This window comes from Corvus kubaryi, unplaced genomic scaffold (genome assembly GCF_017639235.1).
Source record: "Corvus kubaryi isolate FWS band 111438036 unplaced genomic scaffold, C.kubaryi_AGA036_p1.0 66, whole genome shotgun sequence".
Taxonomy (NCBI): Eukaryota; Metazoa; Chordata; class Aves; order Passeriformes; family Corvidae; genus Corvus; species Corvus kubaryi.
This window is the reverse complement of record NW_024582054.1, coordinates 20,940,982-20,965,672: the sequence shown is the minus strand read 5'-3', so window position 1 is coordinate 20,965,672 and position 24,691 is coordinate 20,940,982. Positions and strand designations below refer to the sequence as shown.

General features: G+C 41.7%; 1 protein-coding gene across 1 annotated transcript in view; it reads left to right on the top strand.

The window, feature by feature from the left end:
- The window catches only part of ITPK1 (inositol-tetrakisphosphate 1-kinase), a 145,176-nt gene extending 121,318 nt beyond the window's left edge, over nucleotides 1-23,858 (top strand). The window contains exons 6-11 of the mRNA XM_042046928.1: nucleotides 1,631-1,729; nucleotides 3,614-3,654; nucleotides 7,712-7,877; nucleotides 10,074-10,141; nucleotides 11,623-11,785; nucleotides 17,321-23,858. Coding sequence (XP_041902862.1) covers nucleotides 1,631-1,729; nucleotides 3,614-3,654; nucleotides 7,712-7,877; nucleotides 10,074-10,141; nucleotides 11,623-11,785; nucleotides 17,321-17,643 — 860 coding nt within the window. The 3' untranslated portion in view covers nucleotides 17,644-23,858. The remainder of the gene's footprint in view (nucleotides 1-1,630; nucleotides 1,730-3,613; nucleotides 3,655-7,711; nucleotides 7,878-10,073; nucleotides 10,142-11,622; nucleotides 11,786-17,320) is intronic.
- The last annotated feature ends 833 nt before the right edge of the window (nucleotides 23,859-24,691 follow it).

Genomic DNA, 24,691 nt, shown 5'->3' with positions numbered 1-24,691 from the left:
TTGTAGTGACAGCACTGCTAATGAACAGAGTTCTTGGATATTCTAAAAACTTGGGGATGTATTGAGATATGTGTACCAAAATATAGAGAGTTTTGCATCTCTGTTATTTTCAGTGATTCAGTTTTATTTATATATATATATATATATATATACACTTACAATGAAGTGAAAAGTATGAATCTAAACAATGTTTATAAAGTGATTTCTGAATGCGTGGCTGTCTCAGAGTTATGGTTAGCTTTGCTGGGGTTTTAGTTCACATGTACTTTTCCATTTCTGCACCATCTGCACAGCATGGTCTCCACCTGTTTGGATTCAGCCATGTTTTGCTTATTTTCAAGAGAAGTTTCTGGTTGATATAAACCTGTGACTTGAGTTTGCCAGATACAGTTGCTCCCACCATTTGTGCTTGTCTCCAGTTGCTTCTTGGAGGAAGGTGTCATGCTGTTTCTCTTGAAATAAGTCTGAAAAGCTAGTCTTGGCAGACGTGTTCTGAATTGTGTTCAGTACTGTGCAGCTAAATCGAGTTATAACTCATTTGTGGCTCCAAAGTTAACCTGGCCACAGCTTAAACTCCATGAAAGTAGTAAGTTTTTAAGACTGTGCTCACTGAGGAGGTAATTTGAATAGGTGTTCATACTTGGGTGATGTCCTTGATTTGACTTTGTCAATATTGTCAACATGCACACAGCTTTTGTCTGAAAACCTGTGGGCCTGCTGACCTGTCTCAGAGCTATGGCTGAAGCCAAGGTTCTCTGTACACTTGAAATCGCAACCCAGCCCTCTTAAGTGACGAGTTATGCTCAAGCCCTATGAGTCCTACAGTGGTTTCTGCCTTTTCTGCTGCATTCCCAAGGGAATCTCAGTTCTCCTACAGTGAACAGGAAGTGAATCCTAGAGAAGTCAACTTACCAAGTCACTAAGAGGGCTGGTTTTTGACTCCAGCCTTCCTGCAACGCTGTGTGAACAAGCACTACATCAGCAGAAACACTCTGGAGCAGACCTGCTCCATTAAATTTTACCATGGTTCCCCTGATTTTTCTCTTTAACCGGAGCTTGCTGAGCAGTCTTGACATGGTGATGTCTCAGCTGTGCTCTGGTTGGTTTTGCCAGACTAAATGAACACTGCTTTCATGGCAGAGCAGTACCAGCGAACAGCAGAAAGTTCTGGCACCTTGTCTGAAGTAAATACACACTGGAATCTGCCATCTGAGGAGCCCTACAGGAGAGATGGCTTTGTGAGACTGCCTGCTCTAGTCATATTTGCAGACCATTCTGTTTTTTGTAAAATGCTTTAGAAAATTATGCTTGAAGGCATAAAGTTAAGAGCTAAGATCCCAATTGCTTTTCACCTCACTGGCTAAGTTATGTGACTACGTGTTCCTAACCAAGTGATCATTCTTGCCTCCTGTGAAAATACTGGCTTTATATTTCCATTTAGATTATCTTAAAATTTGGCCTTTCATCTTCTGAAATGTTTCCAGAGCCCCAAATTCAGGCCTGGCTTACAATCCTTCTGGGTGCTTTAATATAAGCTATCAAGAAGCAGTTAGTACGGAGAGAGCTGGTAATGGTGCAGCTGAGGAGCTAATCCCCTCATCTTCATTTGAGCCTTTTTATTTTCTTGCAGATGAGAGGATCTGTTCACCACCCTTTATGGAGCTGACAAGTGCCTGTGGAGAAGATACCTTGCAGCTTATAGAGAAGAATGGACTGGCATTCCCATTCAGTATGTACATGGGCATTTCTTTGGTGCTTCTAGTAGGTTCTAAATACTGCACATGCACCCCCCAAAACATAGCCAACATTGTAGGAGTGTGGGTTTCACTGCCAAAGGTGTCAAGGATATTAAAACTTTCCTGAAACAAATGCTCTGAGGCAGTCTGCTTGGAATGTGGAACAAACCCCCTCCCTATCAGCTTTTACTTTGCCTTTTATTGCTGTTCCTTACTTTAAACACCTCGCTACAGTAAACATGCATTCCTGGGAAATGCTAATAGTTCTAACAAAGTTAGCCTCTTGCCCTGAACTTGTGCAAGATGTTTCTCCTGCCAACTGCATTCATTATTTTTCTTGAGAAAATCACTGCCTTGCTGACTGGCCTCTTTTTTCACCCACGTCTCCCTTTTGCTGGTCCAGGGTACAAATAAAATCTTAAAGGGTAACAGAAAGAGGCTTACCAAAGATAGCAAGGGCCCACAGCTCAAACAGCTGCTATGAACTGTTCGTGCTTTGTAGCAAGTTTCATTGTGGGGCTTGTGCTTTAATTCGTTCCTTTATTTGATTCCTTGCAGTATAAAGTGAGCAGGATCATTAGTCGGTGTTTGTTCCCTTGGTGTTTGCCTCATTTGTAAGGTTCAGAGGTAAAGTTGCGTGGAAAAAGCATGTTTTGCCCTCCCTGCCATCGCTCTCCCAAATGAGGCAGGTCTCCTGAAGCTGCACTGTGAAGCAGTACTTCAAATCCCACTGAATGGCTTTGCCCTTCTCTTCACATTGTGTCTCAGTACAGACTGACTAGTCCTCAGTAGTCAGCAGCATATATTCAGGAGGTCTGAATCAACCCCACTAAATGATAATGAAATTACAAAATAGCACTGAAAATTAATATACCTTGGTATTCTGGTAGTGTTTTTTCTTTTTCCTGTCTCTATTTTTATTTTTTTCTTAAAAATCCTCCATCTCTCCAGAGCATATGTCCGTGAGACATCATAAACCACTTTCCAAAACTTCAAGTTACCAACTTATATTGGATTCTAGTGCAGGTTATCTGCCTTTCGTAGCTGCCTGTCCTCTTGCCTGCCAATTTGATTCTTCCAACAAACTGCAAAGAAGTCTTGTCCTATCCACCCCCTCACTACTTGCAAGTTTTCATCTCCTCTGCGTAACACATAAGTAACATCAGCTCTAGTCATCATGTGGTTCCTAGGGTCTTCAGTTCTTCTCTGGCCTCATAGTAGAAGGAGCATGTTGTTTCTTTCCTCTTACTGGTTTTACTCCTCCTCTTAATCAGGATGGAGGTGAGAACCAGGATATACAGAGCAGATAAGAAATGTGAAGGAGAAAGAAAAACTGCTAGGCTCTCTGCCTTTTTTGTCCCCCTCTATGGTTGCCTGTGAAAAGTAAGTTACATCTTAGTTTGGTTCAGCCCATTACATTTCCTGCTCTTCCCTGAAAACAGGGAGGTAGGAAAAAAAGTTGGTTTCCACCGTGTCCCAGTTCCTTTGTTTTAAGGACAGTGGTGTTTTGTGGTACCTGTAAAGTAGCTCTAGCCTCAGAAAAAATATTACATAGTTGTGAAAATGCTCTCTGAGTAAACAGGATGGCAGTCCCAGTACTAGTACTAACTTCTTAGCTGATGCTTGGCAACTCTGTCTAGTCCTAATAATGATCTGTGCTTGCACCTTAGTTGCAGGGAGGAATTGAGAGAGTAGAGCTTGAAGCAAGCCGAGTTTTGCAGTGATTGAGGACACTGTTCAAGCAAAGATTGTCACTGGTGTCTGTTACAGTCAATGCCTTGGTCTGGTGGACTCCAGTGTTTGCATGTGTGGGTGGGAACAGGATTATAAAGAGTTTGTTTCAGTGGTGAATTGTTTTTTCTTTTTTATTTACCCAGTTTGTAAAACCAGAGTGGCCCATGGAACCAACTCTCATGAGGTGAGTTAAAAAACTTTGCAGTATTATCCCTCTACTTCTAGTTGTGTCCTGTCCCCCACTCCCCCTGTGATGGTTTGGCTGGTGATTTCCAGTCCTGGAGTGGGTAGAATGAGGGCTGTGCCCAAACAACTTTTCTTCCCCACCTGTCCTTCATGTTTAATTGCACAATTATTTTTTCAAAAATCTGAAATGAAGTCAAATATTACTTGAACCTCTTGACATGGAAGTTATTTTTAGCAGTTTCTAGCTTCTATCATATTGTTGCTTCTAGCAGTTTGTAGTCTCCAGTCAGCTTTGTCTGCAAGAAATCTCCTTCAGTCTCTCCTCTGGTAAGAGGTCATTAAAAAAAGTTTCCAACCCAGAAAGTTACTTTTCCAGTATGTATGTGGTACAGATGAGAAGTGGGTTTGTGCTTCAGATGGAGCAGCTGGCTGCTTTCCTTGAGAGGAAGGGAGTAACAAATAGAGATGTTTTCCAGACATGTTCAGTTGTAGTAACACAGTGAGATCTGTGGGGAGAACAGGACTGGTAGAACTTATCTGCCTTCCTGTAAGGCAATTGCAGCTAAAATGGTTGTATATTCCTGGAAGGAGAGCATTACCTATGAGACTAGCTTCCTCTAAACTTAGTGAGTTGAGTCCCGTTTTAATTCTTTTCCATTTGTGCTTCCTGCCTTCCTGCTTACTGCAGATCAGTTTTGAGAATCCAGCCCTTGATGCTGGCTGCATTAACTCCTGGCTTCCTTTGTTAACCACATGGTCATCAGTCCAGGTTTCCCAGCTGCTCTTGAAACGTGCACTATGAGACATTGCTGCCATGTCTCTGAAAGCTGAAGGCCCTGAAGTAAATTGTAAATCTAGATGAGCAGAATGGCTGTGGCTGAAATCTTGACTGACCAGCACTTCCTTTTAAAAATGCAGTGAGATTTTTCAGGCAGGCCTTACCTCGGCTGATTTCACAAGCCAGCAGACAGTCCTGTTAGTTTGCCGGAGCAGCTGTTATAATTTTTAGCTGTCATTTCTGAGAACACTTGGGGACTGGATTGTTAATGAATTTAAGACTCCAATTTTCCTGCTGATTTTTCTGTCAAGAGTTCCTCTGCAACTGCAAACTGAAATGCATGAATCTCTCAGTACTTGTCCAGTTAGGCTTGGACTTTATTTCCCTGGTGAATCTTTCTTTGATCTTCTTTCATACAGTGCAGACACATCTAAGCCTCCTGCCAGAGCAAAAATTAGACTAAAATACAGCCACAGTCTGCACTTTATCACAGGAACTTATGACTAGAGCTTAGGAGGACCCCTGGAAAAAAGCCTGAAGTCTTGCACAGTACTTTACAAAGTAGTAGTAGCTGTCACTTTTGCAGTTTCTGAGTTCTCAGGAGTGATCCAAAATTATATTTATAATCAGAGTGGAACTGTTTTGTAACTGCTTATGGTCAATAATTACAAAGGAAGCATAGGATAAATACCTACTAACAGTACAGTCTTTCTAAAAGATGGAGCATAGGTCTAGAAGCAAGAAATTCTTGTCTGTTTTATTAATGACTCCTTGTCTGGCTTTTGGTAAATCACTTCATTGTTTGTGGATATATTTCCAGTGCAGAGCTGACACTGAAACTAGAGCACTGACCAGAAACCTGCTTTTCTTCATAAGATGGCTGTTAAGAAAGTTCAAGTACTGTCTAACAAGGACGGCTGAAGGTGCAGGCTTGAGTTTAAGTTTGGTGTGTGAGTTTGGGTTTGGTGTGTGTGTTCGCCGTGTGGGGCTGGCAGACTCCACTTTTCTCATATGAGCACATGCTGTTGTTAAGGTGAGGTGTTGTCAGCCTTCCTGTGATGTCCCCAGTTCTACATGGCCTCTGCACTAGCAGAGGCCTCAGCAGCTCGGCACTTGACCCCCAGTTTGCCTGCACCATTTGTTAAACTGGAACAGAGATGATGGCTGAAAGTTGTGCTTCTGACCTGCCATCAGGTCAGAACATAACTAACCGCTGTTAAAGCTGCCATGAGAGACCCAAAGCCTGAAGAAATGTATCCAGAATTCTTTTTTCTGAGCATTTGAGCAGACAGGAAGGAAAAGGCAAAAAATCACTGGTTTTTTGAGATTGAATTCCTTATGGACATTGTCAGTAAAAATTCTTGGTGCAAATGTTTTGTTTTGCCTTCAAGAGAGCTCTGCATTTATAATGAGAAATGTTATTTGGAAATTATGATATCAAGTATTGTAGCCACGTTACTGCCAGACACAGCAGGTCTGTGCTAGATGACAAAGAACAAGTGCACCCTGCAAGCAAATTCTTGGAGCTCTATTCATGCATGTTAAAAACCATGAGACATGGCAGTGAACCAGCACAACACAACACCACAGGAGTTATATGGGTTGTGTGCTAGTCCATGGGGCTGCCAGCACAGAGCTGAGAAGAGAGGCTTCACGTAGCTTCCAGCGGTCTATGTCAGTGCTGTGCTGAGAAGATAAGTTCTGGCTTTCCACACTTCTAAAATAGGCTGATAAATACCTGTTCATCTTATGTTTGTTTGTGGGAATCAATTAACTAATAGTGGAAGAGAACACTATAGAAACAGCATAGTTCTTGGCAGTGTGATGTTGTAGACACTATAATGCCAACAGTCCACACAGGAGGAGGAAGAGAGCAATGTTTCTTGCCACCAGTAAGAGACAAATGAGTTATGATGTTGTTGCCGTGAATCATCTTGATGGATGATTCTGTGTGTTAGAGAAATTCCTTGCACAGGTTGTTACCACTCACAAATTCACTCTGTGCTGTGTAATAGAGATGGCAAGAATATCAGCTGCTAGTAGGTATTGAATGTACACATTGACTTGAACTCAGAAAATGTTAATCTGCTGAGTTATTGTACATGTGTGCAGACAGTTATTTGATCTAATGTCATCTACCAGATAAGGAGGAATAAGGACAAAAATGTGCTCAGACTTTTAATTATGAGTATGTAATCACCACATCATTTACCACAGCCATGCTTTTGAAGAAGAAAACCTATTATATATTTGGTATTTTTTACAGAAACAAAGGTGTTAGCAAAAGTTCAGTCAATATTCAGATAATTAGAGCAGAGCTTGTTCAGGGCTCTGAGGATAGAGACCAAACCTGAATGTATCCTCAGTGCTGTGTAGAGGCACACAGATACATAATTTCATCACTTGTGCAAGAATGGTGCTTGCTGCTGGTTCTGTAGGAGCCATGGCACAACCCATACTTCAACAAAAAACCTGCAAAATGGGGCACTATAATATTAATAATTATATATGCATGTAAGCATGGTAATGGAGAGCTCAATGGAAAGACCAGTGTAACGTGCTGAAGATAAGCTGTCTCATCAAAGTATTTCAGGGCACCTACCAATGTTGCTTCCATGCTGTTAAAGACAGCTGCTGGTCATCATTCATTAAGGCCCAATAAATGCCTTCCTTTTTGGCATATTTATTCCAGTGCCTTCAAGAGGACTATCCGTTTGGAGTAATGGAGTGAAACCATGCCAGGAAAATTGATATGCCAGCATTTGTTAGCAGTAAGAACTACTAGAGTCTGAGAAATATTCTCTGATGGTGTGGGTGAAGCCCTGGTGCTTAGGCTGTTGCAACTGGGCTGAACCAAATCAGGGGAATAGAGCTGTGGGGAAGAACTCATGTAGTTAGTGCACAGAGCTGTTCCTTCTGTTTTTCTCATGATACAGGCTTGTTTACAACACAAACTTTGTCATCTATGTTGGTCAGATGGTTTAGCCTTTTGTTGTACCTGCAGTTGCAGTAGCTTCCCAGCTAAAGGCAACAAATGAAATTGCAAAGAGCTGTGAAGAAAATGTTGATTGAAAATGAAAGCTTCACTGCTAATAGTGTTTGCAGAGCTGTGTGTCAGTTAAATGAAACGTAATGAAGTAGAACAAGAAGCTGAGAAGGAGTTCACATGTGGTCAATATATATCCACGAGTGGATGTTCCACGTTGTTGCTTGTCAGGTCTGGGTAAGCATGAAATTATTGCCAGCCTTGTGCACAACTGTGTGTGTGTGTTTCCAGATGGCGATCATCTTCAACCAGGAGGGCCTCAAAGCTGTTCGCCCCCCTTGCGTCATTCAGAGCTTCATCAATCATAATGCTGTGCTCTATAAAGTTTTCGTGGTCGGGGAATCCTACACCGTGGTGAAAAGACCATCTTTAAAGAACTTCTCTGCAGGCATCTCAGGTACATTGTACTGATGTAAAAAAAAATGTCCATTCTCGCAACATCAGCAGGAAACATCTCCAAAGAAAATATCTGTGAAAAGACTGCTGAAGTGAAGTCAGCTGGTTCTGACAAACCATGTTTCCTCTTCTGTATTATTTCAATAGGAAGAGAGATAACTCACCTGCTCTGGAATAACTACCAATGACATTAATATAGTAAATATTTATGTAGTAGTAACCTGAGTCTTACCTGTTAGACACAGTGTTTTATGTCATGTGGAAAGGGGGAGAGGGAGAGAAGTTCCCTCCTTTCACAGTAAGTTCATGTGTCATTTGTTCCGGAGTTTGTTTAAAAATCTGCTTTGGAGAGAATTTCCTGGATTCCATCATTTCAGAACTTCCTTTCCCTGTTTTTACCTGAATATGTATGTGTGTTTAAATTAAAGATCACTTGTGCTCTACCCTAAACGAGCCTCCCTCTTCATGAGAGGCCCAGTGTTGTAAATCTTGGTGGGAAGTGCCCTTTGGTTTGTAGATATCAGCTGTGTTGCGGAGGAGGAATGGATTTCTCAGTGAGGAGAGTGATTCTTCTGTATGTCACTAGAAAGCAACACTTGAAAGGGTTTTCATTAGAGATTACTTAGATTTCCGTTATGGAAAAAAGCTCCTTTCCAGAGAACTGCATTCTGTGACCCACCAAAAGCATAAAAAATTTAGCAGCACATGGATGGGAGCATGATCTGCTAGAGCAACTGGAAAAATCCAGGAGGTGAGGATGGCATCAAACTAAAGGAGATGAATGAACAAATACTGCTTTTTGTCACTTTGCTTAGTGTTTTCTGCTGATCCTAATATGTCCATATATGCTCACCACACCATTACACACACAAATATGTGTTTTGGTAGTATAGGTGTAGTAGGATGCTGATAGAAGTTCTTGTCTGTAGCTATGTGTGCCTGTGAACAGACATTTAGGTCTGCTCTATGTCCTGATCAAATTAAGTAGGCCAGAATCTGTGTTTATATAAACTGTTAGGACAGTTGGTCTACACTTTTGCTGGAAGGGAACATTTTAAGGCATCTTTCTAAAAATGCCTTAGTTAACGTCTTATCTGTTAGTATAAGACTTGGAAGTTGTCTGGAAGTCCCCATAAAAATCAGTTTTGTCGGCAGATTAGGGTAAGCGTCTGTCTCTCTTACCCACATCAGGAGAGTTTGCAGAGGCCGTGCCACAGGAACCTGAGCTGGCAGATCTGATGGATAAGCAGATCTGGTGGCTGTGAGACACTGAAAGAGCTGAGTGTCTGAAAGTACAAGATCTTTCTAAACAAGAGGAAAGACGCGAAGAGTATTTGGTGGTCAGACTGCAGAGTGGACTTGGCTTTGCTTTCCTGTCTTTATTTTATGTGGCCCTGAGGCTGCTCTTGAATGTCCAGTCAGAGACCAGCATAGCAGAAATACTCTTGCTGGTGCCACCTGTGTGCTGAGACTTTGGGGTCTGGGTGTTCCTGGGCAGGTTGTCTCTATGATGCCATCAGTCTACTGTGGTGGGAATCCTAAAGGGAGACATGGTGGAGGATTTCTTTCAGCCATAAGACCTCCAGCACCGAGGAAGCAGGGTGGGAGGTGCTGGTGCAATTCTCCCCACGGTTTCCACTGTGGTTCGTTAGTGACTTCTGTCACCTCAGTGTGTCTCCTGCATTCCTACAGTGCCTCCAAAAGAAGGACAGGTCCTGGCCACAAAATGTATTGCTTTCTGCCATGGTGACAATGTCCTGCCCAGGTTCACAGGGATCTCAGTGTGCCCTGGGTTCTGCTGGCCTACCACCTGCAGTGAGTGCAGCTTCTCCCTTCTGTCACACACCTTCCCCTTGGAACTGTCACTTTGAGTATAGCACATTAATAAAAATTAACTTCATTATCTGACTGAACTTAGTTAATTTGTTCTGGTGAAGGAATGGAAACTGATTTCTGTTTACCACCCAGTGCGTGGTTCTATTTATCTGTGGTCTGAGAACCGTGGCTGATCTGTCCGTGGGTTCCAGCCTGTGCAGGCAGCCAAGTGCCAGCAGGCAGGAGAGCACTGTGGGTGGGGTGGATGGTGGAGACCAGGACGAGAATCCTGGGGCTGCACTGCCACCTACTGTTCCTTGCACTGTTCCTTTGGAAATTACAATCTGGTATAAAGTTGTTTACAACCTGTTTTTAATTGCAGACAGAGAATCAATATTTTTCAACAGCCACAATGTTTCCAAACCAGAGTCCTCATCTGTCTTAACAGCGGTAAGTACACTTGGTCTTTTTCCTTCTAGTGCAGCTGGAAACCTATCTAATCCTTTCTTATGGAAGTGTTAGTAGCTAGTGACTTTCTTTCACAAGCTGTCTGCTTCTGTGTTGCAGGCTGAGGTCTGTTTGGTACCACGAACCAGCATGACTGTGTCCCCCTCTGGTTTTCCTTACCGAGCTCCGGTGAGGAAGAACTTGTAGCAGGGCTGTGCTGCTTCCCAAACTACCCAGGGCTAATCTAGGCAAAGGGAAGAAGGAGGTTCTGGATGCAAACACCTGGCTTTTTCCTGTCCAGAGAGATTAATAAACATAAATCATCCTTCTAGGACTCAGTTCTGTGAGGACAGACAAACTGAAAATTCAAGCATAGAAATTGGGTTGGCACAAGGTCACAGAGAGCCAGTAGTTGTCTGCCATATGAGCATGCCCAAGCTGTGACCATGGGACCATTTCTGGGTGTCCTTCAAGACCAGCAGTGCCAGCACACTGCACAGTTTCATGCTAGCATTACGAGTCCTTTTAATAAGATTTGCACATTTGAATCCTAACAAGTTCTTGGGCACTCAGCTACTGAGAAAGTCACTTTACAGCACTGGGTCCTTTCAATCTCTTGAGTCTTGAGATTCTTTTCTGTTTCACAAGCTCTATTGGGGACTAGTTTCGTATTTGATTTTGAATTTTATGTGCAATATTTAGCCATGCTAAATATTAAAACTGTAATTGTGCTAGTCATAAATCCCTTTGTGGTTATGTTGAAGGAGAAGCCATTACTAAAAATTTACATTCAGACTTAGAGAGTGTGCTCCTGTGGTTTACCTGGATCTCACTCATACACATACATATTCCAGTCATGCTTCTGCAGGCATAACAGCAAACTTCTGCTGTGTAATACGTTGTTTAAAAAGCGAAGAAGAGTGCATCCTCCAGTCATAAGTAACCTGAGTCACTCATTTTAATAAATACTTACAAAATAATTTACGCATGAAAACCCACATAAAAGGTATGCTCTGCGCTTAAGAAACCAGCTGGGTTGTATTGTAGGACTCAGATTAAACTAACAGGAGGAGTCTGTCCTGTCAGCCCTTTAACACGGACCTTGATCTACACTGAAATAACAATGATAGCCAGAACTTTAGCAGCACAGGATTAAACATGCCACCTATATATGTTTTTTAAGGTGTAGATCTGGTTCTTAAAATAGTTAGTCTGGTTCTCCATTCATTCCTACACTGCTTTGCTTCTCTAGCTGCACCAATATGAAGAGGAAGAACTAGATGCTTTAGAGCAGATGAACTTCCAATTTAGGAAGGATTCTGAATTATGAAAGCAGTTTCTCTTTGGTGTCTTTCTCGGTTTCATGTCACTGGTTCTCTGCAATTAAATTTGGTAGATATGCACCTGGAAACTTCTGAAAATCAATCTTTCCAATAAAAAGGCTGCTTCAGAGTCCCTTAGTAATGTGTCTTTTTCCATTATAGCTGGATAAAATTGAAGGCGTATTTGAGCGGCCAAATGATGACGTCATCCGGGAAATCTCTAAAGCACTGCGGCAAGCTCTGGGAGTTTCTCTCTTTGGAATTGATATCATCATTAACAATCAGACTGGGCAGCATGCAGTCATTGATATAAATGCATTCCCAGGTAAGAAAGGCCTTTCCACTCCTGCTTTAGGGGAACAAGTTTTACTGCTGTTGTCTCATGTCATCTCTTCTTAGGCTGGGGATGGGACAGCAGCAGCCAGATGGTTCTGAGATCAAATACAGGTCAATCTGGGAAGGGAACAACCCTAATCTAGATATGGAATTTGCAACTGAAGTATCAGCTCTTAGGAGATACAGTCAAATTTTAGTGGCAGTTGTAACATAGCTGTCATGCCCTCCTCTGCAAAGGGAAGCTCAGGAACTGCAGTGTGGGACTGTGTGCTTAGGACCTAGCCTTTCTGGGCCTAGCCCTCATTCTGAAGTGAAAAGAATAGTAAATTCTATTTTAGGAGAGCCTTTAAAGTTTACTTCTTTTTCAGACTCTGTGCCATTAAAAAAGTTGAGGGGGTAGAAGCAACAAATTGTTCCCTTGAAAATCTCTTCCTGTGCAAATTGATTCCCCACAAAAAGACATTTGTCCACAAAAACAATACCAGGAATCTGAAGATGATAAAATTGTAGATGCACAGAAGTTGCTGTAGAGAGTTGGTATCCCTGCAGATTCTCGTAAGTGCATCCTGGAATAAAAGGATGGATTAGAGCATGTAAAAGTGGGTAAATTTGTCCTCCACTTTTTTTAGTGCAACTTATGTTTTGGAAACAACTAAACAAGCTCCTTGATCACTGGAATTGTTGAAAGGAGTTGTAAGTGTGAATAAGGGTGAGGCAGTAATGGTCTGTCACCTGTGCTAAATTCAGTAGTCTAACCCAGGAAAAGAATACATCATCTCATTTGATGCTGTTTTGCCAGGGGGGTTTTCTTTCTGAGAATTTCATCTCATTACCTGAATGGGGATGTTTGTTTCCAGAGACATACACAGGCTGTTGCATAGTTTCTTTAACCTGTCATTGAAGACTTTAATGTGACTGTGGTGTTTTTACATCTAGAGAGCTTGTCCTGAGCTCCCAGTCTCCTCAGTTTTACAAATCAGGTCCTCAGTCCTACTGCTGTGTAGTGCCTTGTCTGTCTATCTCCACAGTGACTGGCTTCCTCTTAAAACTCAGCTGTGCTATTCTCAGGTCACTTTCCAGCATGGTTCTACCACATGGTGTTATGCAATTTGCAGACCTATGAAAACACTCTTCTGCCCAGGACAGTGAAACAACCTCAGTTGGGTGTTAGATGGAGCCATATCAGTTTCATGAATAGAATTGTATTTCAGACATTGGATCTTGAAGTCAGTGATACAGGACATTCTTTTGCAATCCTGTATCCTGCATTTTGGTTTGGTGCTTCATGTTTTCGGCTTCAGGTTCGTTTTTTTTTCAAGTATTATTTTGGATTTGGTACTTGGCACAGACTGAAATTCTCCTTTTCTTGAAACGTTGAGAAGTTCACATTGGGGAACAGCAATGTGGCAAACATATATTTAGAGAGGACCAATGTCTTCTTCTAGTCACTTATGTTTGCAGAATGCTCTGCTGTGCTTCCACCCTAAGGCAATAGTTTTCAATATTCAGCCCAAGTCCTGTGTTTCAGTCTGCACAGTAATTGATCTTTGAAGGGAGTTTGAATTTATAGTGTTTTAGTCCTTGCAGGAGGCTTGAGAGCACAGGTAAGTTTCTTATGCACTGATCTACATTGTGTCTCACACAGCAGTTTTTTTGGTGGTGAACATGTGGGTCATGAAGGTAACTACTGACTTTATCACCATGGGATAGGTGGATGACCAGGAGGAAATCTAGAGGATAGCAGCAGGGCCCAGACATATGGAAGAGAAAGCTGGGGAGAGAAAAAACTGCCTTCAAATTTGTAAAACATGGCAGAACTGAGAGAGAGGAGCCCTTGTTCTTGAGGGCTGCTGAGGTCAGAGAAGAAACAATGGGGTAAAATGCAACAGAAGCAAAGTTACATCTCAGCACAGAATACTCTGTTGCTCAAAAGCATGTTCAGCACAGGCAACTGCATTTCCCTCCAATGGCCAGTATGATTAAAGGCTGAAGAGTTACAATGACTGACTTTGTTGACAGAGCCATCACCTTGCTAGTGAGAAGTTCGAGCTCAGCCCACCTCAAAAGAGCCACTGGTGGCCTTTATCAACAGTGGACTGGGCCTGGCTCAGTGCAGTCCCAGGAAGGGCCCTCCCTTGCTCCTCTTCCTCAAATCATCATAGCCTTCAAGAGTTGCAGTAGAGCCAAACTGCAGTCAGCCCTCCTGGGCATTTTCTCTGCACCACTGCTTGGAAAAAGGGAGGGGAAGAAGTGCCCTTTAAAGAGTAATCACAGCCTCTTTCATGGAACTCAAGCCATGGCTTGGGGCCAAGCCTGACCAAAGCCTTGTCCAGCTGCCCAGAGGTTTGCTGCCTTTCTTGTGTGCTGTCTTTTGTGTTTACCAGGCTTGAAGCTCATTTGAACCTCCATGGCTGTCATCTTGAGATGAGTTTAACGACAGAATTGAGAGCGGGTGTACCTGTAGGAGGATTTGTCTGTTATCTGCTCCATTAGCACCAGCAACTCTTCAAAAAGATTTTAAAGATAAATGTCTGAAAGGCCTATTGTGCCTTCTGTTCTGTGGGAAACTACTGGTACTATATTTAGCAGTGGTTACCAGCTGAGGTATCGAACTGTAGGCACAGTCACGTAGCGTGTGGGAGTTACATTTGTCTGACCTCAGATAAGTGAGAGAAAAGGTTCCATGCAGCTTGCTGGGTGCTGCTCACCCAGCCCCAGCAGCTGCAGGCTGTCACCATGCAGGTGAACTGCTGGCTCTGGTCAATCGTATGGTAGCTGGAAGCATCAAATCTGAATATGCACTTTGTGCGTGTAAAGACATTGCTGTAAATGCAGGATTTGGGCTGTCCATTTCTCTTTGACCAGGGGAAGATGGAGAAAAGCTGAGTGTGCCAGATCAGGGAGAATCTCTGAAAAATCAGGCAGGTAGCATTTGTAAAGCTAGCTTTAAAAAGCTCATAGCTGTTTCTTGCCTCCACCGAAGCTTACAGAGATGGGCACTTGTTTTCAGATGCATTGCTGGGTGGACATCTTTCCTATCCATGCTCAGCCAGAGGACTCGGGAGACTGTTTTCAGTATAACAAAATTCAGGCACCTTGTAGACAGGCATTTCCAAAATGGTTTCAAGTGGGCTAGGATAGCACTTGCTGGAGCGTGATTCATGCAAGTTATGTTTCAGGCATGCCAAACTTATATCCTCCCACTGATTGCCTGTGTGACACAAATCCCAAATTCACTGCCAGTAGTTTCTGAAGGTATTATTCAATCTGCACTTCCTTGATTTCTTTATGATTGCAGCACAGTGATGTCCCACAACTGATTTGTTTGAGAGGCCTACAGGAGCCCTAGGTGAACCAAGTACGGCAATACCCACAGTTTTCAGCCTTCCCCAGGTGTCCTGTGAACCAAGAGTTGAGACACCTAATTCTCTTCCTCCCTTCTTTGTATTTTTTACAAGTTTGTGAAGTTTCTTCTGAGTGACCAGGTAGAACCCCTTGGGCATTTCTACCCAGTGTGCAGAGGGCTTGCACAGGCAGAGCCTGCCTGTTATGTACAGCTTCCTTTCACTAACATCTGCTGATTTCAGGACCGAATAACTGGCCATCTTGTTCCTATTAAATATTTAAAGCAACTTCTTTGTGAGTTTGCCAGGTGCCCTCCTACAAGGCTAGTTTATTTTCAATGAGTGGACACAGAACACTCTGGGGTACTATGGATCTCCTCTATTAAAGCTGTCACTATGGAGATGGCTTATTCCCAGGGTGTTCGAAGCACTCTGAGTAGATTTGAAGGCTAATCCCATGGCTTTTACATAAGCAAGAAAGCGTAACAAGCACTTCTGTCCAAGGGGTGGAGACCCTGTTCTGACTCCCATGGCCAGCCCTAGGAGTCCTAGTTGCCCCCTGCTGACCAGTGAATTATCATGTGAGACACTGGGAAACTCGGTGTTTTGAAATGAGCCATTTGTTTGGTGAATCCCTTCAAGGGCCTTTGAGAAAGGAAAACTATGAGCTGTTGTCTCACATTACTGATGTTTTGTGTGGCTTGTATCCAGGAGAATTGGGACCAAGTGCAATAAAATCCAAAGTAATGTAGCAGCCTAAATAAGCGTTAATTGGTTGACATATGGCTTACAAATACACCATAAAATCCTCACATCTATTATGAGTGAAATTATAGTCTTACTTAATGTTTTCCAGGAAGTTGGTTTTTTTATTGCCTAAGGAAGTTGGTCTTTACATGAGAATGGAAATTAAAATTGAATTATTTATGGATCTGAGGAACTCTTCTGCCCAGTGATCACATCACTAAAAGTGTTTTAAAATGTGCATTTACTTTGTGGTCTCTGGTTCTGCTCATGTGCTGCTGTGTGAATGTGTGCTATTCACATGGGTCTTTTATTTATTGCTTCAGTCTCCTGTATTAATGCCAGGTCACTTCCAGAATACTTTCATAGGCATTTTAAAACAATCAGCCTATCCCATTAAATAACACTGAATGTCATATGTCACCTCTAAATACTAAGGCAAACTGATAACAATTTTAGGTAATGCAGTAGCAGTTAAGATCCATTTCAAGATATTGTACCCATATGTCGCATATCTGTTTCAATTTTAAAATGAAATGCAATGATAAAACTGTGCCTGTACCACAGTGTTTAAAATAGAGCCAGAAGCTCTGTACACCTACTGCCACCCTTTGTGTCACCAAAAATGTCTTGTCTACTGGTATTTGAGCAACTGTTTTAACCAGGGAACTTGTTATTAAACTGCATTGTAAGTTGTCTGGAATCACTTAAGAGAACGTGCAGAAAGGTGGTTTCAGTACTGAAATAAATGACTGCTGTTTCTATCAAATACTGTGTCATTGATAGACATTTCCTGTCCCTCAGGTGTTTTTCAGACATAGCAGCAAACAGGTTTTAAGTGTCAGGTTAGGTTAGGTTAGACGAGCATCACATCGCTTCTTACACAGTGGGGAGCTGCCTTTTCTGTAATGTATAAAGCCAGCCCTGCTAAAACCTCTGAGGTTTCCCTAACTGAGGGTATTGCTGGGCGAATTCTGGAGAGGGTCCAGACCCTCAAGGAAGCTCTGCATTAGAGCTACTTGCCATAGTAAACCTGGAAGTGGTATGGAAAAGATCAGTGTTATACCAGAGAGTTCGTAAGTTATGGAAAAACCTGGACTTGGCAATAAATGATAGAATATACCTAAAATCATATATACGTATATATACATGGGAGGAAAAAGAAGCAGCAACTCTGCAAGACAATAGTTTTTCTTGCTGGAAAAATACTTTTATTGCAAGAGTCTCTGTTCCTCTTTATGCTGCTCTGCTTCTGCTGTCACTTAAAATGATGTCATGGAGAAAGAGCCTTTTTATTATCAGTTTTATTATCAGCCTTTTTATGATCAGTGGGCAAGGAGACACCAAGAAATAAACTGTTAAAATAAGCCTTTCAAAGGACCTAAGGAAGTTACTTAATTGCCTTTTTTTCTCTCCTCCATTTTTTCTCTTTTCAGGTTACGAGGGTGTTTCTGAATTTTTCACAGATCTGCTGAACCACATAGCTGCTGTCCTGCAGGGTCAGGTACCTGAGGTGACCCAGCTAAACCACAGCAAGCTCCTGGCAGAGCAGAGCGGTGGGATCATGGACGAGCGGATATGCTGTGCCAGCACAGGCTGTCTCAGCGTCATGGGAAAAGACTCCTCCTGGATTGTGGAAAGCGAGACCAATAGCTCAGTAAAGCTGCAACACCAGAGACTAGGCTGCAACTCAGCAGTGTCCCCCAGCTTCCAGCAGCACTGCGTCGCTACATTGGCAACAAAAGCTTCTTCTCAATAACTTGCCAATGCCATGGACTGAGAAAAAGCCCCAGGGATTCAAATTGTGGTCCCAGAACCAGATCAGGCTCTAACAATTGAGAAAAAAATGGAAAAAAAACCCCAACATAAAACACAACACAAAAAAAACCAAAATAAAAAAACCTTTCATTTGATTTAACCTAATTTGCTGATGAAATGGACTGAAAGGGGAAGAGCGAGAAAGTGATCCAGATCCATTTCATCAGATTCCAGTTGCAAATCTGTAGTGAGTTTACACACACGTGTTTTAACACTAGTCCTTTCGTTGTGGGAGGGTTGCTCTTTCATTTCTATTGTTCTTTGTAATCACTGGTGACCAGCATTTTAAAATCAGACCTCATTGTATCGAGAAGATAATAATGTTGAAACAGTGTCTGAATGTAACAGTGCTAGAGATTTTTGCCTAAAAAAACTCCCCATTCCTCTTTTTTCCAGGTAGGCCATTGCAAAAGAAAGCTAAGACAACTTCAGTATCACTAAACCAAATCTCTTGAAACGTTGACCAGTCAAGATGTTGGCAGGTAGCTTGCTGTGAAGCCTCTGCACTTTGAGTAGGACAGAGCAGCCTGCTTATTCAGGGCACAGAACCAAGGTGACCAGCCCTGTTCCAGCTTTGCCGTTCTCTCCCCAGGCCTCATTGCTTCACTCAAATCAGCTTCTAACCACGCTTGCCAACAGCAACATGTTTCACCCAGAGAGGGTGCCAGTATTTAGGTTGAGTCATTGAGTAGATTAAATAACATGCTTTCAGTTGTCTGCTAGTGCTGAAATCCTAGAAGAGTTAATGGAAGCAGCTCATCTCTTAGTAGAGAGTTTAATTCTCCTTCCATTGCACTTGTGAGGACTGTGGGACAGCTCTGGGAAAAGGCTGGCAGAGCTGTGCATTTTCCTTGGAGCAGCACACCTGATCTCGGTATTCTGAGGGGTAACACAGTTGCTGCCTTCCACAGATCCATGCCTGTTGTGCATTTTTTTCTGTAAATTAAATATAAACAAAATTGTGTAGCTTCATATGAGGTAGAAGTACAGGACAGCTCTAGTTTGGAGACCCCATTACTTTGTTGCAAGCTGCCAGGCGAGGCCATATAGTAATTCACAACAGTGGTTTATACTATTTGTAAACTACAGCACAGCCAATTTGTATCTCTTGAGATATCTTCTAGTGTGGCAGCATCTTCTGATGTTGAGAATTCCTGCAGCTTTTGCCAATTCTGAACACTATACTGGAAACAGCCAAGTGCTGAGAACAGAGACACTATTTTGGTAGAAGAAGTGGCCTTCTCTTCCCCTTATTAGCCCTAAAATACATTTAAGAAGGGTGGTGTTAAGAAAATTTCCTTAGTTAAGCTCCTAGCTTGCAAATGCAGGATTTTCTGTCTTTCTATAGCACGTGTTCTTAAAGCATCCGTCACTGCAGCATTTGATACCAGCTTGGTTAGTATCATGTGTTATATGGCTACTCAAAAGGAAAGGATCTAGAGCTTAAAGCCCAGGTAGATCATGGGGAGAGGATTAAACTGTGTAAAAGATGTAATCACCCTACCTGATGGTACCAGTTGTGGAGGGGAAGAAATTTTGAGGAGTGTTATGTAGCAGTTCTTTTGTGTAAACAATGCTTTTTCCTTAGGAGAGATTGGTCTTCTTCCAAAATGCCATTCTTGGGAATTTACTGTATCCAGGATTGAATTTTCCAGGATGATTTTACACAATAGCAGATGATTCCACCTCTAGAGGGATTACTAACTTTAAATTATTTCTATAGAGACTGGAAGGACCTTATGAGGTATCAGTCAGATCCCAGGGTGCACATAAGCACAGCCAACTTCCTCAAGTGTTGCAGATCAGTTCTGAGCTGGGCACGCTTCACAACCCTTGTGTGCTTTGAGGCTGCTGGATCCGCTGTTGTCTGCAGCTCGCAGGTCTCGGGTGGCTGTGGTGTGAGTGAGTCAGATGTACATAGGTAAGGGTTTATAAAAGTATTCATGATAGACCAAACTTTTCGTAAAGCCATGACTAAAATAAAATGGACATCTACAGTTTGGGGTTTGTTTTTGTTTGTTTAAAATAAAAAGTGTTTTTATGTTACATGTGTAACAAAAGATACCCTCAGGAAGGAACTTGCCAGTACATATTTTTGTATGGTACTTTCTTGTAACCAGCTGGTGGAGTGTTTGTAGACTTGCCTATTTCTCCCTTTATTACAATGGCTTGGGCTTTTTTTGATTTTTTGGTTTTTGTTTCTTTACTGGGTGGTGGGGATGAAGCAATGATGTTAGAACTGAGTTACTAACTCAAGACCTTTCAAACTAAGTATGTTTACATTAATCTGAGTGTTGGATCCAGTGGAAATGTCTGTATGCTGTTTCCTAGTTAGAACATCAAATAAGAATTTTATTTTCCTGGCTGCCTTCTGAGTTTTGGTTGGCCTATTTTGCACTGCTTTTTTTCTCCAAAATAAACTACTGAAACATAATTGTTCATTTTAAACTTGTTTACAAATGATTGTTAGAAGTTTATTTTGTAATTCTCGGAATGCTTGCAGAAATACTATATTTAAATATTACTCCAGACCTTGGCAGTAACTAGAAAACAAGTTTAGGTCATTGGTGAGATCAGTGACATTTTTCCCATAGTCTGTAACTTATTTTTTATTTATCGAATGTATTCAGTATCACTTTAATTTACCAGGTGCAGTTATGCAGGTACCTGTTGTGATGTGGCATTACAATAGAGTTTTGACATAAATTACCATGCATTTGCTGTACTACTATATTTCCTTGCAGAAATTAAGGTAATGACTAGTATGCTAGAATGTTGCTAAATCACAGGGGCAAATTGGTAGACCAATTTGTAAAAGCCAAAACTGTAAATTACCAAGTATCCAGACATAGAATTATGTTATTGCAAAACTTTCGAGCATGAGTATGTTATTAAGCTTGTGCTACAGTGCTTTTCTGAATTGCTGCCTCATTTGGTAAGTTCAGGATAGTTTTGATTTAAAATCAGCTTCACAGTAAGTTAGTTAATATTCTGTAGTCTTGTCTTTCTTTATAAAAGTAGAGGAGTGTAGTAACATTAGACCATACCAGAATGCCCTTGCTCTTAAAATTGCAGACAATCTGAGGAGATTTTCCATAATGTCTGTTTGAATTCTTTTTATTGTGGGTTAGAAAAAGGTTCTTCTGTGTTTTCAGAGGCATAGCTCTTATTGCTGTTGTTGATGGGAGCAACATGGTCACCAGTTAGCTTTTTAGGGATTTATTACTGTTCTGCTTCACTGTTTGAAATCCACAAGAATACCATTAGCTTGACTGGAATTTCTCCAGGTTTTGTGTCCGCATGGTGGAGATGAGACCCTGGTTTCCACTGTAATTATGTAATTAACTTCAACAGGTGAAGATTTTTCCCTGTTGAAGAGAACTTGAGTGGTATTACTGCTGCCTGTGATGTAAAGTCACCCTCTTCCCCCTCTAGCTGACTTGGCCGCATTGTGCCTGACTTTGTAGCCTGTGCCAGAACATCCTGATCATTATGTGGAAGCCAACTGCAGCAATGCAACCAGACTATCAGTATCAGTGCCTAGCACTTGTGGTTTGTGTAATGCACAACCACTGGGCTGATGATGTTTTGCCTTTGGTTGAGGTGTCTGGCTGTGCAGCCTTTGTGCTGAGGCACTGATGGACTGTGCTGGTTGGTAGATAGGATAGGTTCATTATTGCTATTCAGACTGTTGGAATGATAAAGCTGTTTGAAGATCTCCATCGTCAATGTGGGAATGTTTCTGCAGAGGAGGTCTGCAGCAGGTTGCACAGATGGAAATCTACCAGTTTAATTTGTTTTCATTGTAGATGATTACAAATTAAGAACCTGACCTGGAGGTAACGAGGATTGCTCAAGATAAAGTCTGAAGTTTTCTAGATTCACTGTGGGCAGTATCCAGCCAGGGAACAACCAGGTGGAGTAGTGGTTTGATAATGGAGGCAGAATACACTCCAAAGGCAACAGAATAAATGGGGCCAGAGGTGTTTGAATTGTTGGGAAAAAAATGAGCAAAACAAAGGAAAAATGCTCCTGTTGTTTCCATCCAATTAAAAAAATCCAGACTTATCAGTTCTTAGACTAATGCTGGTTTCTTGAAGTCTTTGCATGGCAGCAGCGACAAGTGAGTCAGGCTTTTCCACACTAGCTTGTAGCCTTGCCTTCTACAGCTGTGCAGAAAATCTTGGATTTTGGATTTTTAGTGAATAGAGTTTATGTTGAGTTTGTAGCAGTCTCCCCATGTGCACACTTGCAGGAGTTCACTTGCATTACCCTGCTAATTTTTTTCCCCTCTCTCCTTTTTAGTAAGAGATGTATTGATTTCTGTATTCAGTATACAATTACTTTATGGTGTGTGTTTTGTAATTAGGAATATGTGAAAATGCTTTTTGTAGATGAAACTATTTCCTCTAATATAATCTCCTCTCACTTTCTAGATAAATGAACATGCCATTGCAGATCACATTGCTGATTTTATTTGTAATATTGCTTTAATACCTATTTCAGAGGAATGTAACTTCCAGAAAAGTACTTTCCACATCTTTAGTACCTTTCCTTTCACTGTTCACCCTATGTGGATCCAGGCCATCAACACTTGAGCTTTTGACTGGATGGGTTTCAGATCCTCCATGAATTCTGTCACATTTACATGGCCACAGAAGTTACTAAAGATGATTGAAGTTTGGGAGGATCCAGGTAGAAATGGAGATGTTGGAGCGATTCCTCAGCAACACAAGCACAGTAGCATTTGTAGCAAGCAAAGAGAATAGTTTTCACTCTCTGTGTGCAGGTGGCTCTTGGGGTCTGGTCCACCCTGCTCTTGGGGCAGCCCTCCTGTGGAAATAAAATATCCATTGAGAGAAAAACATCCTGTATCTGTGATGCAGAAGGAGAGTAGGGCTTGGGAGTAAAATCCTGGCCGGTGGACATCATGATACCAGTTGTCCAGAATTTCACTCTGTGGGTTTCAGTAGCAATCTTGGGAGATGTTTTCTTCCTCTCCATCGTTCTTACCCTGAATCCACTGGGGCTGATGATAGCAGTTGCCTGTGGCCCACACGAACTCATTAGCAGGTGACCTTACCCAGCATGTCATGAGTTTGCAGAGGGCTCCCGATGTGTTGGGAAGTTTTTGCTGATGGCCAGGGAATCTCTTGAAACTCCCGAAATAGCTGCAACAGCAAGTGGAGTTCATGAAAATCAGGTCTTCCTCTTCCAGCATTTTTAAAGAAAACCGCATTTTATTTCCTCCTTCATTCTTTACACAGTAGTTTTTAGATATAAATTATTTTAACTACTTTTTTTTGTGTGAAAAGTCATATATACATATATAAAGTTATTAAAAGGTTGAGAATATGTTGAGTATAAAATAGTGACTTCTTTGTTTCAGATGTTAGCAGCCCCTAAAAATGAGTTGTCTATCCTCTTGTAAAGTCAGTGCTGTAAAAAAATATTAAAAAATAAAAGATGTGTTAGAAGTATCTTTTATTATTTATTTCTGATTCAGTATTTGATACAGCTTGTGTGTACCCTTGTGACAACCACATACTGAAAACACTGTCGTTCTTAAAATGGAGTAACAGCAATTCCTTGGCATCCCAACAATTTTGAGCAAATTAGCCCTCTGGGTGTGAATAGTGTTGGATATTGTCCTTCAGTGTCCAGCACTGCTCCCCACCCAAGCACGGCTGAGTCTCGGGGACCATTGTGTGCGTGTGCTCAGTTTCGGAAGTTCATTGGTATCTGTGTTCAAATCCAGCTGTACAGTGTTAACAAGTGTGTCTTGTGATTCGCTTCAGCCTGGTTCACTATGATTTCTGAAATATAATTCCCATTTTGTACTTCAATTTGTATAGAATTATATAAACCCTTAAAAGATCATGGCTTACTGTAAAACTCAATATACTTGCTATTTGGCGTCTTCAGTTGCATGACTGATCAGATCTGACAGTGGAGATGGTGCTTTCATCTAACAGCATTGATTTCAATGGTAATATATTAATTTTCTTTTTGTTTGCCAAGCACCTGTTTTGGACAATGTTTTGGTTTCAACAGTAAAGCAATATGCAGTAGGTATCGTGGCATTATCTCTGTAATTGTTTTGAAGAGAGAATTGTCCCTTTCCAACACATAATGAAAATAAATGCCTTATAACAAGTTCTAGTTTGCTTCCTCTTTGAGTAGCTAGGGCAGCAAGGTGAGCAGCTCATCAGGGGAGGCCTGTTTTCATGGGAATTTGATGTTCACATCCTTTCCGAGTGCAGATGTTTGCAGCCCTACACTTGGGCCTTGAACACCATCTTCCCCTCTGAAGAAAATCCTTGGGTCCCAAATATTTGTGATTACTTGACTATCCAATTAAGACAGTATTTATAGCAGCTCCATCAAGTAACATTATTTTTCCTCTTGTTGATTTTGTGTCAGGTATGGACAATTTCTGTCTGCTGCTGCCATCCTTTGTGAAAAAATCTTGTCTAACGCCTTTGGACGTGGTTGCGTTTCTGTGGGGGTTGCTTGGTTTCTTGAGTTTGTGGGTTTAGTGGGGAGTTTTTGTTTGTTTTGGTGGAGGTGTGGTGGGGGTCTGAGGGTTTCTGTGAATTTATTGCTACATGTAGTCCTGAGTTTGCAAGGAGTTGTATGGGTGCTGCTACTGGCAGAGACTCTGTCACAAAAAAAAGGGAGAAACTAAATCATAGAATATGTCCAGTTGGAGGGGACCTATCAGGATCATCAAGTCCAACCCCTGGCCCTGCACAAGACACCCCAAGAATCACACCATGTGCCTGAGAGCATTGTCCAAATGCTTCTTGAACTCTGTGAAGCTGGTGCTGTGACCACTTCCCTGGGGAACCTGTTCCAGCTGTAAATACAATATATTCACAATATAAAATATTCAGATTAAAAATACAGTATTCAAATTTAAATTTAGGTGAAGATCAATATGTAAAATGAGATTTCTCCAGGTGGAGTAACTCCCTAATTGACATTTT